General features: G+C 38.4%; 1 protein-coding gene across 2 annotated transcripts in view; it reads right to left on the reverse strand.

Annotated features, from left to right (window-relative positions):
- Positions 1-3,292: 3,292 nt before the first annotated feature.
- The window catches only part of LOC130914014 (DNA polymerase epsilon catalytic subunit A-like), a 76,994-nt gene continuing 64,661 nt past the window's right edge, over positions 3,293-15,625 (reverse strand). Inside the window, exons 40-48 of one of the 2 annotated variants that reach the window (XM_057833058.1) lie at positions 14,956-15,081; positions 13,511-13,643; positions 13,231-13,432; positions 10,885-11,016; positions 8,939-9,132; positions 8,666-8,866; positions 8,464-8,589; positions 4,206-4,295; positions 3,293-4,130 (exon numbers count right to left, since the gene is read on the reverse strand). In XM_057833058.1, the coding sequence (XP_057689041.1) occupies positions 4,008-4,130; positions 4,206-4,295; positions 8,464-8,589; positions 8,666-8,866; positions 8,939-9,132; positions 10,885-11,016; positions 13,231-13,432; positions 13,511-13,643; positions 14,956-15,081 (1,327 nt within the window). In that variant the 3' untranslated portion in view covers positions 3,293-4,007. Of the gene's footprint in view, positions 4,163-4,205; positions 4,296-8,463; positions 8,590-8,665; positions 8,867-8,938; positions 9,133-10,884; positions 11,017-13,230; positions 13,433-13,510; positions 13,644-14,955; positions 15,082-15,625 lie in introns of both variants that reach the window. The other variant, XM_057833059.1, reaches the window with a different exon arrangement.

A 15,625-nucleotide genomic window follows, 5' to 3' on the forward strand; every position in this document is an offset into this window, starting at 1 on the left:
CTGATCTGTCATGACAGAACATCGCTTCAATGATATTTGGCGCCATCTAGCGTCGTGAATGGGTATTATGTCTAGACCGTGAATATAAGGGGCAGTTTACATGGAGACTCTGCGACACAAAGACGAAAAGACTGAGTAGCGGACTCGCCTCGCGTGCATATGGTGTCGGCGAAGACGAAAAATTCAGAATCCTGCCTCCAAAGTGGAAGAATCCAATTGCGGGGAGTTGAGGGGGGCTTCCTCGGCATGCATATCCAAGGCTCCGCGCCGTTAACGTCAGCACTCGTACATGTCAGATTGGGCCTGCGGAGCGGTGCTACTAAACATTAAAAACAGCAAATATGGCGGAATGTCGGCTTTAATTTACTGCTTTAATAATATTTTCAAATTAAATATATTAAATAATTCAATTTTTGCGCCTTTTTGAACGAAAGAAAAATTACATTGCTTCGAGTGGGCGGGCATATTTTTTTCTGGGCTTAGGGAGCTTGGTGGGGTCAAAGTGCATCATTCTCTGGCGCCCTGTAAATCTGCACTGCCCCCTAGGGCCTGGCATGAATACTACATCGTTTTCATGCGGAATTGCGACATTGTTCAAATGGAGACGCAAATGCAAATTTGAAATTTTTCGTATTCTCGGAGAGTCATCATGTGAACAGCACCTAAAACGACCCCCTCTTTTTTAAGTCTTATTTCAATGCAAAAAACACCGTCTAATATTTGGGCCAATACGGTACATAAAAATGAAGGAATATGTGAATAGGCTTACATAGACCTAACTGTGCATAAATTGCAGCAACAGCAAGTTTATTGTTTTATTACAATTATGTTAGAAATCGTAAGAAAGTGAGGAATCATGTGTTAATATGGAGAGTCTACAGTCCCTGACAAGTCTTGTCGCTTATCCATTTTCGCTTATGTTATGTTACATTTTTGTATTTGAAGTGAATTTTTTTGTTCAATTTTCACACTACTTACTGTAGGCAACAAAACTTTTGTCTTGCCAAAATTTGACCTTTATGTCTTTATTGAATGATAAATCATTTTTCATTAAAACAAATATATTTTTGTACATTCAACATCATTTGGGAGGGTCTTAGCTTTCATATGAGCCGTTTCTGAAACCAAGGTTATCAGCAATTGTTTCTTCAAAATGGATAAGTGACAACTTTTTTCAGGGACTGTATATTTACAACAAAATACAACTATTGAAGGTAAACCAAGTACATACTGCTTCAAATTTTCATATCGTTTTTGTACTACCATACAGGTAGTCCCCGGGTTACAAACAAATTCCGTTCCTACGCTGGCTATGTAATCAGAATTTCCGCTTAAGTCTAAATTAACCCTTTAACTACCCCAAAATAACTATCCAAAAATTCCAAAAGTTTTATTATAAGTATTTTGTTTCATGATGAAGGATACACCATCCTCTGGTGGCAGCGTTGGGTCTGGCTGGACTGTCGCTTTGTAAGACAAAAGACTCAGATGTCTGACATGGATAAAGGATAAATGCGCCCTGGTTTGGCCAACATAAGTCTAAGTTGTTTCAGCTAATATAAGTTTGTGTATGCATTTGTATTTAAGTTTACGGCGACGGTTTGTGGAGTTACGTGTGAGTGATTTGCAATGAGAATTGTAAATGATTTAGCATTCGTAGCATTTAAGCTAGCGGACTTTTGTTAGGCAAATTAGGCTAATTTCATCTAGTAAATGTACATAATGATCAGACTAGATGGACGTTTGAACACCAGTTGTTTTGTGTCAAGTGTTGTATTGTTAGAATGTGTGTCGTTTTGAACATAAGTGTACATACTGTATGTGTGGTACAACTTTACAAGTTGTCAAAACTGAAGGAAGTAAAACGCTTCAAAAAGCACAATTGCCTTGTTTGCGGTTTGTAAAGCTGAACAACTTTTAGTAAAGACAGAAAACTTCATATTAATAAAGTAAAAAATAAGTTACTGTGAGGTACAATAAAGTACTGTTTATAAGACTTAAAAAAAAAAAAAAAAAAAAAAAAAAAAAAAAAAAAAAACGACAGGAGACAAAATCGCAGACGAGGCTCTGGTGTTGTTAAGTCGAAATCGCGTAAGTCAAGTACATCGTAACCTGGGGACTACCTGTACTATAGACCCTACTCACCTACGTCACAAAATGGGCGTGTCGCTGTTTCCGGCCGCCATATTGTACCTCTTTTTCAGACCTATTCTCATTGTTTTCTATTAGTCGAGCAAGTTATAGAGCAATTCATGGAAGCCCCGGTGTTATCTGACGCTGTAAACTCATTGGATCCGTTGCATAAAAGGCGTTACGTGGAAAAGCTTCAGTTTATCCATTCGCCAGATCCGTATTTCATGCCTAAATCGATGTTTTTCGACCCGCTGGCTTCGCCTGACATCTGATACCCACACAAAATCAGCCTATTCTCACGAAAGTTTGAAAAACTTTAAGAGCTTGGAGGCTTATAAATGCTACGTTGCTGGTTAGGTGAAACACGTCCTCGTACACGAAAATTCGGCAGGAATCTTGTGCTCGGAAGGTGAGTTACGAAATTTTCAATTGAAAATCTTTTGTTCTTGCTAACATCCACTGTCAAGTCTAATGTATTTCATGTCATTTGTCAATGGAGCTAGGGCTTTTAATGTTTATATGGTTTAGCGATAGCACTAACTACATACATACGTGTATGTTGTCGGCGATTAGCCTAGCAATGATCTTAATTGTGGTTGTCAGCCCAAAACCCTCTAAATATATATTAAATGCATCTTACCAGATATAAAATGACTACTACATAATCTGTGGTAGTCGTTTGGAGCCCAGTTTTCTCGTCGAATTGCAGCAGTCAATCTCGGTCTCCTCTTCGGGTCTCTCGGAATACGGTAAAAATTCAAGTCTCTCCGTCTATCTTCTCTGTTTTTGCAACCAACCGCCACACACGACTTCACCATTTTGATTATTAATGTTAACGAGCAGAAAAACACGCCATAATAGGAGGAATTTACGAAGCGCTAATGCATTAACATGACGAGTATACGGACAACATGGCGCGGGGGCGTGGCTGTGACGTCACGTGAGTAGGGTCTATAGATGTTAGCAAGAACAAAAGATTTTGAATTGAAAATTTCGTAACTCACCTTCCGAGCACAAGATTCCTGACGAATTTTCGTGTACGAGGACCTGTTTCACCCAACCAGCAACGTAGCATTTATAAGCCTCCAAGCTCTTGAAGTTTTTCAAACTTTCGTGAGAATAAGCTGATTTTGTGTGGACAAGATAGTTGTAAATATCAGGATATCAGATGTCAGGCGAAGCCAGCGGGTCGAAAAACATCGATTTAGGCATCAAATACGGATCTGGCGAATGGATAAACTGAAGCTTTTCCACGTAACGCCTTTTATGCAACGCATCCAATGAGTTTACAGCGTCAGATAACACCGGGGCTTCCATGAATTGCTCTATAACTTGCTCGACTAATTGAAAACAATGAGAATAGGTCTAAAAAATAGGTACAATATGGCGGCCGGAAACAGCGACACGCCCATTTTGTGACGTAGGTGAGTAGGGTCTATTAGTTTGTAACGGTCACCTCTGTAAATAGTGTTCCTCATGAAATCAACCACAAGGTGGCACCATTTTATTTATATGTTTTCTTTTTCTGTTACTACGCATTTTTTTTGGGAGTTCATTGTGACCGCGTTTGCGTGGACCGTTGTGCTCCCGAGTGACAGTGATGGTTGTTCTCAGAGATGATGACGACACAAAATGTAACAATACTTTTATATAGACCAGACAACTACGTGGAATATATTACGTTGTAAGAAATATTTATTGACAGTCAATAATCTAAACCTTTATGTATACTTTCAAATCTCTTGACGAGAGTACGGTACAAGCATATTTACAACCCACATCCTCGCTGCGCACAATGTACGCACACTTAAGCTCATTGCATATTTGAGCAACAAACCCCAAAAGTGATGATTAAGTAAACCCCAGCTGTGCCTTTAAGGAGCACTCTGGTTTGCGTGTGGACTCATCTCCATCAACCAGTCAATCGTCTCTTCAAGAAAGTTCATGTTGTAGTGGGACGCAATGTTCCGAAACACTTTGACCTGCTCTGAGAAATTCTTGAAAAGGAAAGAGAAGTACAAACAAATTGCTAAAAAAGACAAATGAGCAGAATACAAAAGAAAATTCAGTACCTTAGCTGGGAAAGTGAGCTCAAAGTCTCCTGCACACTTGCAGTAGAGAGGCATGTTTGCTTCCTTCACTCCTTTACATTTGGTACACACCTAAAGATCACAAAATGATGTGTTGGCGCTGATACAAACTAAGAAACTTGATCCCCCCTTGTCAAGATTTTATATCATTTTTCATAAATGCTATGGAAGACAAGCGTTTTGGTGAGTTTAATCATTTAATCAGATGTTTCCACACTGTTATGTAATTTTATTGATTACAATGATATATTTCATTAAAGTCCAGGTAGTCCCAGGGTTACGACGTACCTGACTTAAATGATTTTAACTTTACGACGCGTATCTCGTTTTTTCTCTGGTCGTTTTTTTTTTTGTTTTTTGTTTAAGTCACATAACAGTGTGTCGTCCACCACCTCTCAGCATTGATGGTAAGTACAGTATATTAATTTTCATTTAATTTAGGTAATTATATAGATTTCATAACTATTGATCTGACACTTCATCATTCTTTGCGTCACGCCTTATCATAGGGGGCTGAGCTTCATTTAGTAATAGTCATTCGAAGACTGCACACGCTCATGTCCAAGTGGGATTTAAGGCCAAGAGTATTAGCTGTGCTAATAGATGTATTTAAAACTTAAAATCTATCATCATTTTTGCATTGAAAAAAATAAAAAATGGGATTAATCATGAAGTAACTATGGACTGCATGCGATTAATCTTTTAATCGTTTGGTGTCAGTAGGATTCAAATTTGACAGAAAAAAAGTGCACGTTAACTATAATTAACTCTACTAATAACTATATATTAGTGCGTCAACGATTAATCGATTAACTTGTGTAATTCGATAGAAAAAATAAGCTTCGAATCAAATTTTGCTGCTTCGAGGATTTGTTTAATTAGATTGGCATTGTAATGGTTTGTTTTGAACGTTTTTGCATTTAATTCTTATTGATTTGGGAGGATACACTGTCCTCTAGTGGCAACAGTGAATATGACATAACTCATCTAACATGGCTGGATCCAGCTGCTCCCTGTTAACACCAACATAAGGTTGTAAGTAGGGTTGTTCCGATCATGTTTTTTTGCTCCCGATCCGATCCCGATCGTTTTAGTTTGAGTATCTGCCGATCCCGATATTTCCCAAACAGATTGCTTTTTTTTTTTGCTCCCGATTCAATTCCAATCATTCCCGATAATTTTTCCCAATCATATACATTTTGGCAATGCATTCAGAAAAAAATGAATAAAACTCGGACGAATATATACATTCTACATATAGTATATAAGTACTGTATTTGTTTATTATGATAATAAATCCTCAAGATGGCATTTACATTATTAACATTCTTTCTGTGAGAGGGATCCACGGATAGAAAGACTTGTAATTCTTAAAGGATAAATGTGACTTTGTATTGTGACTAAATATTGCCATCTAGTGTATTTGTTGAGCTTTCAGTAAATGATACTGTAGCCATTTAACTTCTGCCCAAATGCATGATGGGAAGTGCAACCATGACTGTGTGTCGTGGTACCAATTGATATATCTTCTCTGCGTTGGGAAATAATATAGGGTGTGAAAAAAAAGATCAACTACTACCTTTCTTCCCCACATTGCTTCCCACGATTACTCTAATCGTTGGGAGAGGGGTTGTAAGGCTTTAAAAAAAGGCTCCAAAAGCTGCCAAAATTCACTCTACTCATTTTACGCTGCCTTTTAGCTCTATATACTGTATGGGTAAAACGGCGCCATTATAGATTGAACGCAACAATGCGTGAGTGGGTTGTGCAGCGCATGCGTTAATTGAGTTAAATATTGTAACGTGATAAATGTGAAAAATATTAATTCTCGCCGTTAACGCGATGAATTTGATAACCCTACCTTAAGCTTAAACTAAAGACTCTGGAAGAGTGTAACACATTATGTCTGTAATGTTAAATACAATTAGAAAATGATTTAATTTAAAAAGAAAAATTAATTAAAAAGGCATATCCGATATTTTTTTGCCGATTCCGATACACTGAAAATGACGTGATCGGACCCAACAGCTCTAATAACAATATATTTGAGAAAAAAAGCATGTTATTTTGCCTCATTCAAATCTTAATATCTGAACCTTTAAACATGTAAACTAAAGTGCAATCACATTCGTAAATGAATGGCTTCTGGTTTTTGAAATGTAAATAAACCAATCTATTGTGATAAAACAACAAAATTGCAATAACTGCATTAACCATTAAAGTGAAGTCTAACTGTAAATGTAGTCTTGAAACAAATTGGAATAAGGAAAAATATTGCAATAAAATAATGCAAACTGGTTAAACTTGAGAGAAGCTGAGATCTGTCATGACAGAACATCGCTTCAATGATATCTGGCGCCATCTAGCGTAAATGGGTATAACGTCTAGACCGCGAATATAAGACGACCCCCACTTTTTCAGTCTTATTTCAATGCAAAAAAACACTGTCTTATATTCGGGCCAATACGGTAAAATAAACGCTAACTGCACGGTTTCTTTGCTTTTAACCTAGAATGGAGACTGTTTTACGTCCATATTTATGAAGAATTCGGGGATTTAGGCATTTATTCACAAGAATTTTCACCAGAAAAGCTCTGTTTACATCAGGCAGCCGCTAGCCTCACTCGCTAACAGAGTAGCATTGTACTTCGCCATATTTACGTAAAATAAACTCTAAATGCACGTTTTTTTTTTGCTTTTAACCAAGAATCGAGACTGTTTTACGTCCATATTTATGAAGAATTCGGGGATTTAGGCATTTATTCACAAGAATTTTCACCAGAAAAGCTCTGTTTACATCAGGCGGCCTCTAGCCTCACTCGCTAACAGAGTAGCATTGTACTTCGACATATTTACGTCAAATAAACGCTAAATGCATGTTTTTTTTTTTTTTTTTGGTGCTTTTAACCAAGAATCGAGACAGTTTTACGTCCATAGATATGAAGAATTCGGGGATTTAGGCATTTAGTCACAAGAGTTTTCACCAGAAAAGCTCTGTTTACATCAGGCGGCCGCTAGCCTCACTCGCTAACAGAGTAGCATTGTACTCCGACATATTTACGTCAAATAAACGCTAAATGCACGCGTTTTTTTTTTTTTTTTGCTTTTAACCAAGAATCAAGACTGTTTTACGTCCATATTTATGAAGAATTCGGGGATTTAGGCATTTATTCACAAGAGTTTTCACCAGAAAAGCTCTGTTTACATCAGGCGGCCGCTAGCCTCACTCGCTGACAGAGTAGCATTGTACTTCGACATATTTACGTCAAATAAACGCTAAATGCATGTTGTTTTTTTTTGTGCTTTTAACCAAGAATCGAGACTGTTTTACGTCCATAGATATGAAGAATTCGGGGATTTAGGCATTTATTCACAAGAGTTTTCACCAGAAAAGCTCTGTTTACATCAGGCGGCCGCTAGCCTCAATCGCTAACAGAGTAGCATTGTACTTCGACATATTTACGTCAAATAAACGCTAAATGCATGTTTTTTGTTTTTTTTTTATTTTTAACCAAGAATCAAGACTGTTTTACGTCCATATATATGAAGAATTCGGGGATTTAGGCATTTATTCAGAAGAATTTTCACCAGAAAAGCTCTGTTTACATCAGGCGGCCGCTAGCCTCACTCGCTAACAGAGTAGCATTGTACTTGGACATATTTACGTCAAATAAACGCTAAATGCATGTTTTTTTGTTGTTGTTGCTTTTAACCAAGAATCGAGTCTGTTTTACGTCCATATTTATGAAGAATTCGGGGATTTAGGCATTTATTCACAGGAGTTTTCACCAGAAAAGCTCTGTTTACATCAGGCGGCCGCTAGCCTCACTCGCTGACAGAGTAGCATTGTACTTCAACATATTTACGTCAAATAAACGCTAAATGCATGTTTTTTTTTTTTGTGCTTTTAACCAAGAATCGAGACTGTTTTACGTCCATAGATATGAAGAATTCGGGGATTTAGGCATTTATTCACAAGAGTTTTCACCAGAAAAGCTCTGTTTACATCAGGCGGCCGCTAGCCTCAATCGCTAACAGAGTAGCATTGTACTTCGACATATTTACGTCAAATAAACGCTAAATGCATGTTTTTTTGTTTTTTTTAACTTTTAACCAAGAATCGAGACTGTTTTACGTCCATATATATGAAGAATTCGGGGATTTAGGCATTTATTCACAAGAATTTTCACCAGAAAAGCTCTGTTTACGTCAGGCGGCCGCTAACCTATTTTCAACTTACCAGATCCTGCAATGTGTAGCTCATCAGTTTCTTCTGCAGGGCCTCCACCAACGCCATCTCAATAGACTCCGTTTCATATTGGGCCTGGCAATTAGAGCAAAACCACTGTGCCAAGACGGCGCCGTCCTGACAGTCAAGAAAAAAAGATGATTGAAATTTAATCAAATTAGTACGACTAATAAAGGAGCTAGCGTAGGCTTACTTGTGCCACAGACGGGTCTTTGCAGAGGTCGAGATCACGGCAGAAATTGCAGTTGTGACATATAACTTCAGGCAGTATGTATGAATTGCAAGGGTCGCGAAATTGGGCTTCCTCGGAGAACTCCCCCACATCCACAAGGCGTAGTAGGTCCCGCTTTAGCTTGTTCACCTGGTTGACAATGTTGCCATCTAGTGAGAGGACCTGAATAGACAAAAAAGTATGATAAAAAGGAAGTACAATCAGTACATTTAATTTTTTTTTTTTTTTTTTTACCTGGCAGACATATTTGATAAACTCCAGAGCTGGGTTGTTGAGTGGCAAGTGTGAACCTGGCAAGACTGGGAACATTTCTGAAGGCTGGTTCACATTCCTGGTACCAGTCACCTTCTTCTGGATTTTTTGTGTAATCGTAAAAATGTTCTGCATTAGCTCGCTAGACACATACTCCTGGGAGAAAGCGATCATTCCTGTGGAAGAGATTTCAAATATGTGAAATCTAAACATAAGATTCATCTTGAACTCGTTTGCTCCCAAAAACCTATGAATAAGTTCTATTTTTAATTGTTTCAGTGTCCCAAAGACGTATTTATACGTCTTTTACGTTTTTTTTTTTCATATGAGACATCTCTGGGTTCTCATTCAACTGAGCTCCAAAGCACAAAGCTGAAAATCCATTTTAAAGCAATAAAACTGGCCACTGGAGGGCAGTAGCGCATTTGGTAAGACCCAATTCAACGGCAACGAACGGCCGGCGGGTCGGCGGAAGGATGCCAGGCGCGCACGACCGAGCAGAACAACTGAGAGGACGCCTTGGATGCTAGGCGCTGGATGACCGAGCAGAACGACCGGGACCACCACTGCAGTGGACGGTGTCGTTGAGTCCGTGCTGCTCGCCAAGCAGACCCCGTAGAGACTCAAAAAAATCCATCTTTATGAGACAGGCGGCGATGAGGGGAAAAGTTAACCCGGCTGTCGCGGCCAAAACATCTCAGTTAGTTATGTGTAAATAAATTGTTACTTTGCAATCAAAAGCTCTATTTGTCTTGTTGTTTACATTATTTTGTAAAAGGAAAACATTATTCAGATGCTTGGGATGTAACTAAAGCAAAAAATAGCTGTGTTAAAGTCAAAGTTATGTTGGAAATGTATGCTTTCACAAAAAGCTTACCGTAATTTTCGCACTATAAGCCGCACCTGAGTATAAGTCGCCACCCACCAAATTTGACACCAAAACGACATTTGTTTATAGATAAGCCGCACTAGACTATAAGCCGCAGCGGTCCTCACTGTATTAGGAGATATTTACACCCAAAGATATTAACCGGTAACACTTTATTTGACAGCGGCATCATATGACTGTCATAAGACCATATGAACCACAATGAACCTTTGAACCAATTGGCTGCCAATCTTCATTGCTTCAAGAAGCTTTATTTGGCCATCACTGCTCCCTCGAGGGAGACAAGTCAACCTCTTCGGCCACCTGCTGTCAACACTGTTGTTATCCAACATGCCTCCTACCATTCACTGCAGCGGTACAGATGTTAAAGTCAATCAAAATTCATGTTTTGTGCTGTTTTTTTTCTTCAGTTGCTGTTCCAGTTGTTTCATTAATTGCTTGTTATGGTGTTTGGTAACACTTTGACTGTGGCGCCATAAGACTGTCATTAGACTTTCATAGTTATGACATGACACGGTCATGAGCATTAATGAATGCTTACAATATTTAGCAGGTTTTTTTGTGGGAATATGTGTTTGAACTATTTGTTAAGAGCATAGGAAACAAAAAAAAAAAAGATTGGCATTTTATAGCATTTAAGCAAGCTGACTTTTGCTATGGAAGTTAGTCAATTGTTGTTTTGTTGTACTTTGATCCTCATTTTTTTTCATACCATTGGAGGCTAAGCTCATGTATTTAATTTATTATTGTGTATTTGTTGCTCTTGTGAAATGAAATTGCAATTGTGCATAATTTGAAGAAACACTTGGAAATTTTATTTTGTATTCGCATTTAATGCTCTTTTGAAAATGCAATATTAGCAAGCTTTTTTTTTTTAAATCTCCTAAAATTTATTCTGCAATGCATTAAATTTTCCTACTCCGATCACTCGATTATTCGAACTAACTAATTGATAGATTAATCGATATGCTTAAATAATCGATAGCTGCAGCCCTAGTTGGCAACTAATTTGTTAATCGATTAGTTGTTGCAGCCTTACCGGGAAGGGCGCTCAAATCCCCCACTGCCTGCTGGGAAATCTGACTTCCGCCTCGTCTCTTGATTGGCGTTGCACCAGGTGTGTTACGTCTCAGCTCGTCTTTCATGCTCTGGTAAACTGCTGCAATGTAAGCTAGGTAGAACGTAAAAAGGATGAGAAGTAGTGTATTAATACAAAGCAATGCAAAGACAGTATTTAATGTTACCACAGCTGTGACCGGTTTGGACACCTCTGTGCTAATGCAATTTGCTGATAGCCTTGCACAAAAAAATAAAAGCACAGTATTATCTGCATATTATCATCTTCAATTTCAAAAATCTGCTTTTACTCAAGAAAAAAATGACATTTCGCCTCTTTTCTGATATGTTTAGGATGAAACCAGTAAATTGATCACAATGAACAAATGGCGGAAAACACAGACAAGGCTGAAAAAGCAGTTTCTGCTCTTGCACCTTTGCTCTGCTCTGCTCTTTAAACTAAACTGCTGTATTTTAAGCCAAAAGAACTGCTGTTTTGATAGAACAATATGTCTATATGCTGCCATAGCAGATTCGTGGCGCATTAAGTCCTCGAACTATTTTTAATTTGTCTTTTTTAAAACCCTGGAAATCCTCGTTTACAGACGTCACCCAACCGCTTTTGTTTCAACCTAGCCATAAAAAGAAGGTAAGTAATTGTATTTATTAGGGCTGCAGCTATCGAATATTTTAGTAATCGAGTAATCGACTGAAAATTCTATCGATTAATCGAGTAATCGGATAAAACAAATATATTTTTAGGGTGAAGAGCAATTATAAATATATATGAGAAAACAAGACATTTTCTTTAATCTTGAACCATTTTCAGTCAATCAATGTCTTTATTTTCGATCTATATTGTTGAAAACAGCCAACAATTGCATCTCAGATGTAACTAGAATAAAAAAAGACTAATTCACTGCTTTCACTCAAAAAACCTTTAGATCTTATTAAAAATATATATACCTACACACACACATATATATATATATATATGTATGTATACATACACCTAAATATGCCGTTACGCTTGATAAAACACATCACTTAAAAGTTAGGATTTTTTCCCACGTGTTTCTATTTGTGTCAAGCCATTTTTAAGTTCTAGTTAAGTTTTAAGTTAGTCTAAACTGTTTAAGTCCTGATAGGATTTTGGGTTTTTGCAGTGTTCAAAATAAATGTATGATACAGGCTGTATTGGAGCACATTAGGGACCAGTGCTACTTGGTGTTTTATCCAGAAATGACTATTAGGCTAAAATTGATAGTTAGCATGATTGAGTTTTTATTTTACACCCTCATCACTCCGCGATGTTATGTTAAAGCCTGTATGTAAGACACGTTAGCCACGCATCAAAAGTAGTCATAATTCATAGAAACCTAGCCCTCTGCAGGGCTAACGTTACTTGAGCTTGTGACAGTAACGTTAATCTTATTCATTAGCGCTTAGCGCTCTTTATTAGCACTTAGCGCTCTACTGCTTTAAGATGGCGGCTGTTTACTAGCCCAGACGCGGCCGAGTCTGTCATTTTGCATCTAGTTCAACATACATGTGATCTCCATGAGACTCATCAGACGCTACCTGCTACCAACGTAGCATCGTGCAGACTAGTATTTAGCAACATCGGCGTTGTTTGTAGCGGCTGTCGGCGGCAGTAAGTTTTTTTTTTTTTTTTTGCTTCTTCCTCTACGCACGTGAGCACATCGCACATCAGCGCATTGTCCCGCATTAAAAGTAGTCCGAGCAAAACGTGATGCTTAGAGCTGTCAAAATAAACGATTACTCGAGGTGAATAAAAAAAAATTGGGGGGCGGGGTGTGCAACTTAGCAGTTTTTCACTTATCGCGGCAGGTTCTGGTCCCCTTTAACCGCGAAAAACGAGGGATCACTGTACACTGGTCATTGTGACTCATCCAAAGTCTTTCCAAACAGCTATTCAAGTCATCTGGTGAAAATCTCTTTAAAAAAAAATTTTTTTTTAAATTTCATATCGCAATATAATATCGCAAACCCCCCAAAAATCGCAGCAATAGTTTTTTCCAATATCGTTCAGGCCAGGTAAATATTATAAAATATTGCCATTGATTTAACATTTTATGTGTTTCTAACAACATATTTTAGTACAAGAGAACAATTGTGGTTTATTAGAGCCTACATGTATTTAAGGTAGAGGATCACTTTAATGAATTGGATGTCTACCTCCGTCAATGGCATATAATGAGTTCAAACATTCAATACATTATTTGGTTATTCAAATAATTCTCCAGCTTTTGCCTGAGCACAAAAACAGCATCACGCAGTGTTCACTGTATTTTCATTATGGACTCACCAGACACAATCATAAGGAAGTAGTTTTGGCAGGAGGCACTTTGCGGTAGATACTGCATGATATTCCAATTGCTTTCAATCAAGTCCTCCACCTCATCCGCCACAACATCTTCCTCATTTTCCAGAGCATTAGCTTCATTCTCCTCTTCATCCTCGCTGGCATCCTCATCTGCCTCCGTGTTTTCCTTTGGTTTGGCGCCATCCTAAATGACACCAACCCACATAAGCAATAAGCTGCAGGCATGGTAAATTGTAATCATTAAAAAATAAGGTTGAACTACCTCGCCGTACAGAATGCTGGAGGGAAGTTTGCCTTTTACGCCGCCGCTGTTAGCCGGGTCCATCCAGAGTAGAAACTCCCAACAACGGGAGAAGGAGATGGACAAAGAATGGAAAATTTCTTTGGAATGTATGCTACAAGACAAAGTATGTGGAATGTTACCACGCAAGCATCTGATGTGACACAGTGACAGATGGAAATTTTGGCCCATAAGCATGTTACAAGCATTAATAATACTAGGTAACATCATTTTTGCTGTATTTAAGGTCCGACAGCTGTTTTTGACTGTCGCATTTCTGCAGATATTTAAGTCCATCTTTTCATGGGACAACACTAACAAAATGACACTTTGACACAATGAAAAGTAGTCTGTGTGCATCTTATATAATAGAGTTTATTTATTTTCCCCTCAAATTAAATCAAAATATAGCAATTAATATCTAAACCTCTTGAAATCAAAATTGAGTACACCCCTTAGAAACTACATCCCTAAATGTCCAAATTGAGTACTGCTTGTCATTTTCCCTCCAAAATGTCATGTGACTCATTACAGGAGTGTTGTCAGCATTGCTGCAGAGATAAAAGAGGTGGGGGGGTCAGCCTGTTAGTGCTCAGACTATACGCCGCGTTCTCCATCAAATTGGTGTGGATGGCTGTCATCCCAGGAGAAAGCCTCTTCTCAAGACGGTACACAAAAAAGCTCGCAAACAGTTTGCTGAAGACATGTCAACAAAGCACATAGATTACTGGAACCATGTCCTATGGTCTGATGAGATGGGCGGGCTTCCTTGTGTAACATCTTCAGAATAGGCTTCCTCCCACTCTGGTGCGCTTTTTTGGCTTTGTGCCGCTTTCCCCGCTTGCATACCAAGCGTCCGACATTAAAAAAAATCTCCCAACCCCTCCACCGCCCTTTGAATTTTTTTCCTCGGATCTACACAATTCATGTAGGTCAACCTTTTTGATTTCAAAACGGCGAATTTCGCCAAAAGGTGAGAGATTTTCATGCCTGAAAACGAGACGAAATTAGTCAAGTCGTCATCTCGTCAACAAAAATTAGACAAAGATAAACACATTTTGAGATGACTAAAATACGACTAAGACTAGTACGGTAAGTATTATTGTCCAAAAGACTAAGACAAACAAATAAAATTAAAATGGCTGAAAAACAACACCGCGGGTGGATAAATAATTGATTACTACAAGATAGTTGTTTTTTTTAGAGGCATGTTCTAAACTTTTTTAATCCACAGTGTGGAATCACCACACCAACAACGATACAAAAAACTATTACATTGCTCCAAAGGTAGACCGATGATGAAAAAATGTCAAATGTCTGGATCCGATCGGAGCGGCTCCGAGTGCCCCAATTTCTTAACAAGGTGACATGGCACAAGCAATCTTGTTTGTCATAAGGCATGGTTTACATAGGCAAAAAAATCAAACCTTTTTGTGATGTATTCCACATATCCAATGGCGTCGTCTATCCTGCGTTTTTTAGTACACAAGATGATCCTATTGAAATTTCCGTACACCACAGTGGAGCCAAGACGCTTGAACTCTGCAATCAACCTGTCCAACAACATTTCTAGTGTTGAGGCCAGTCAGTTAAACTTTTGGCCATGAATCAAACGCTGACTTGTGAAGGGGAAAAGATATCGTCATCGCACACACCATATAATTGTTTGCATTAGTCTAACACATACAGTATATAGTCTAAAACATACATATGGTACAGATTCTCGTAGGCACCGTCTAACTGTTTGCGTTACTCTAACACACGCAATATAATTAATCAGGAAATAGTATCATTTTCATGTTTACGGTAGGACTGCACTACTAATATAAAATAAATAGCACACCATAGTTTAATGAGAAGAAATAGAAGAGATACACAATGCCGTCTTATCACAGAAGCCCAACGCGTGCGACACGAACAAGATTGACGCACCAACTCTTGCAATCAGCTCTCCCAGCAACGTCCAAGGACAAAGCGCTTTGTCCTAAAACAAGTACAAGCCAGCCCAGACAACAAAGTTGATAGCGGGCGTCCCATCCGCGCACGAACCTAAGCCGCCCAAAACCGGCCACAAAGGGGAAGACCCAAAAGCAACGC

This window comes from Corythoichthys intestinalis, chromosome 3 (assembly GCF_030265065.1).
Source record: "Corythoichthys intestinalis isolate RoL2023-P3 chromosome 3, ASM3026506v1, whole genome shotgun sequence".
Classification (NCBI taxonomy): domain Eukaryota; kingdom Metazoa; phylum Chordata; class Actinopteri; order Syngnathiformes; family Syngnathidae; genus Corythoichthys; species Corythoichthys intestinalis.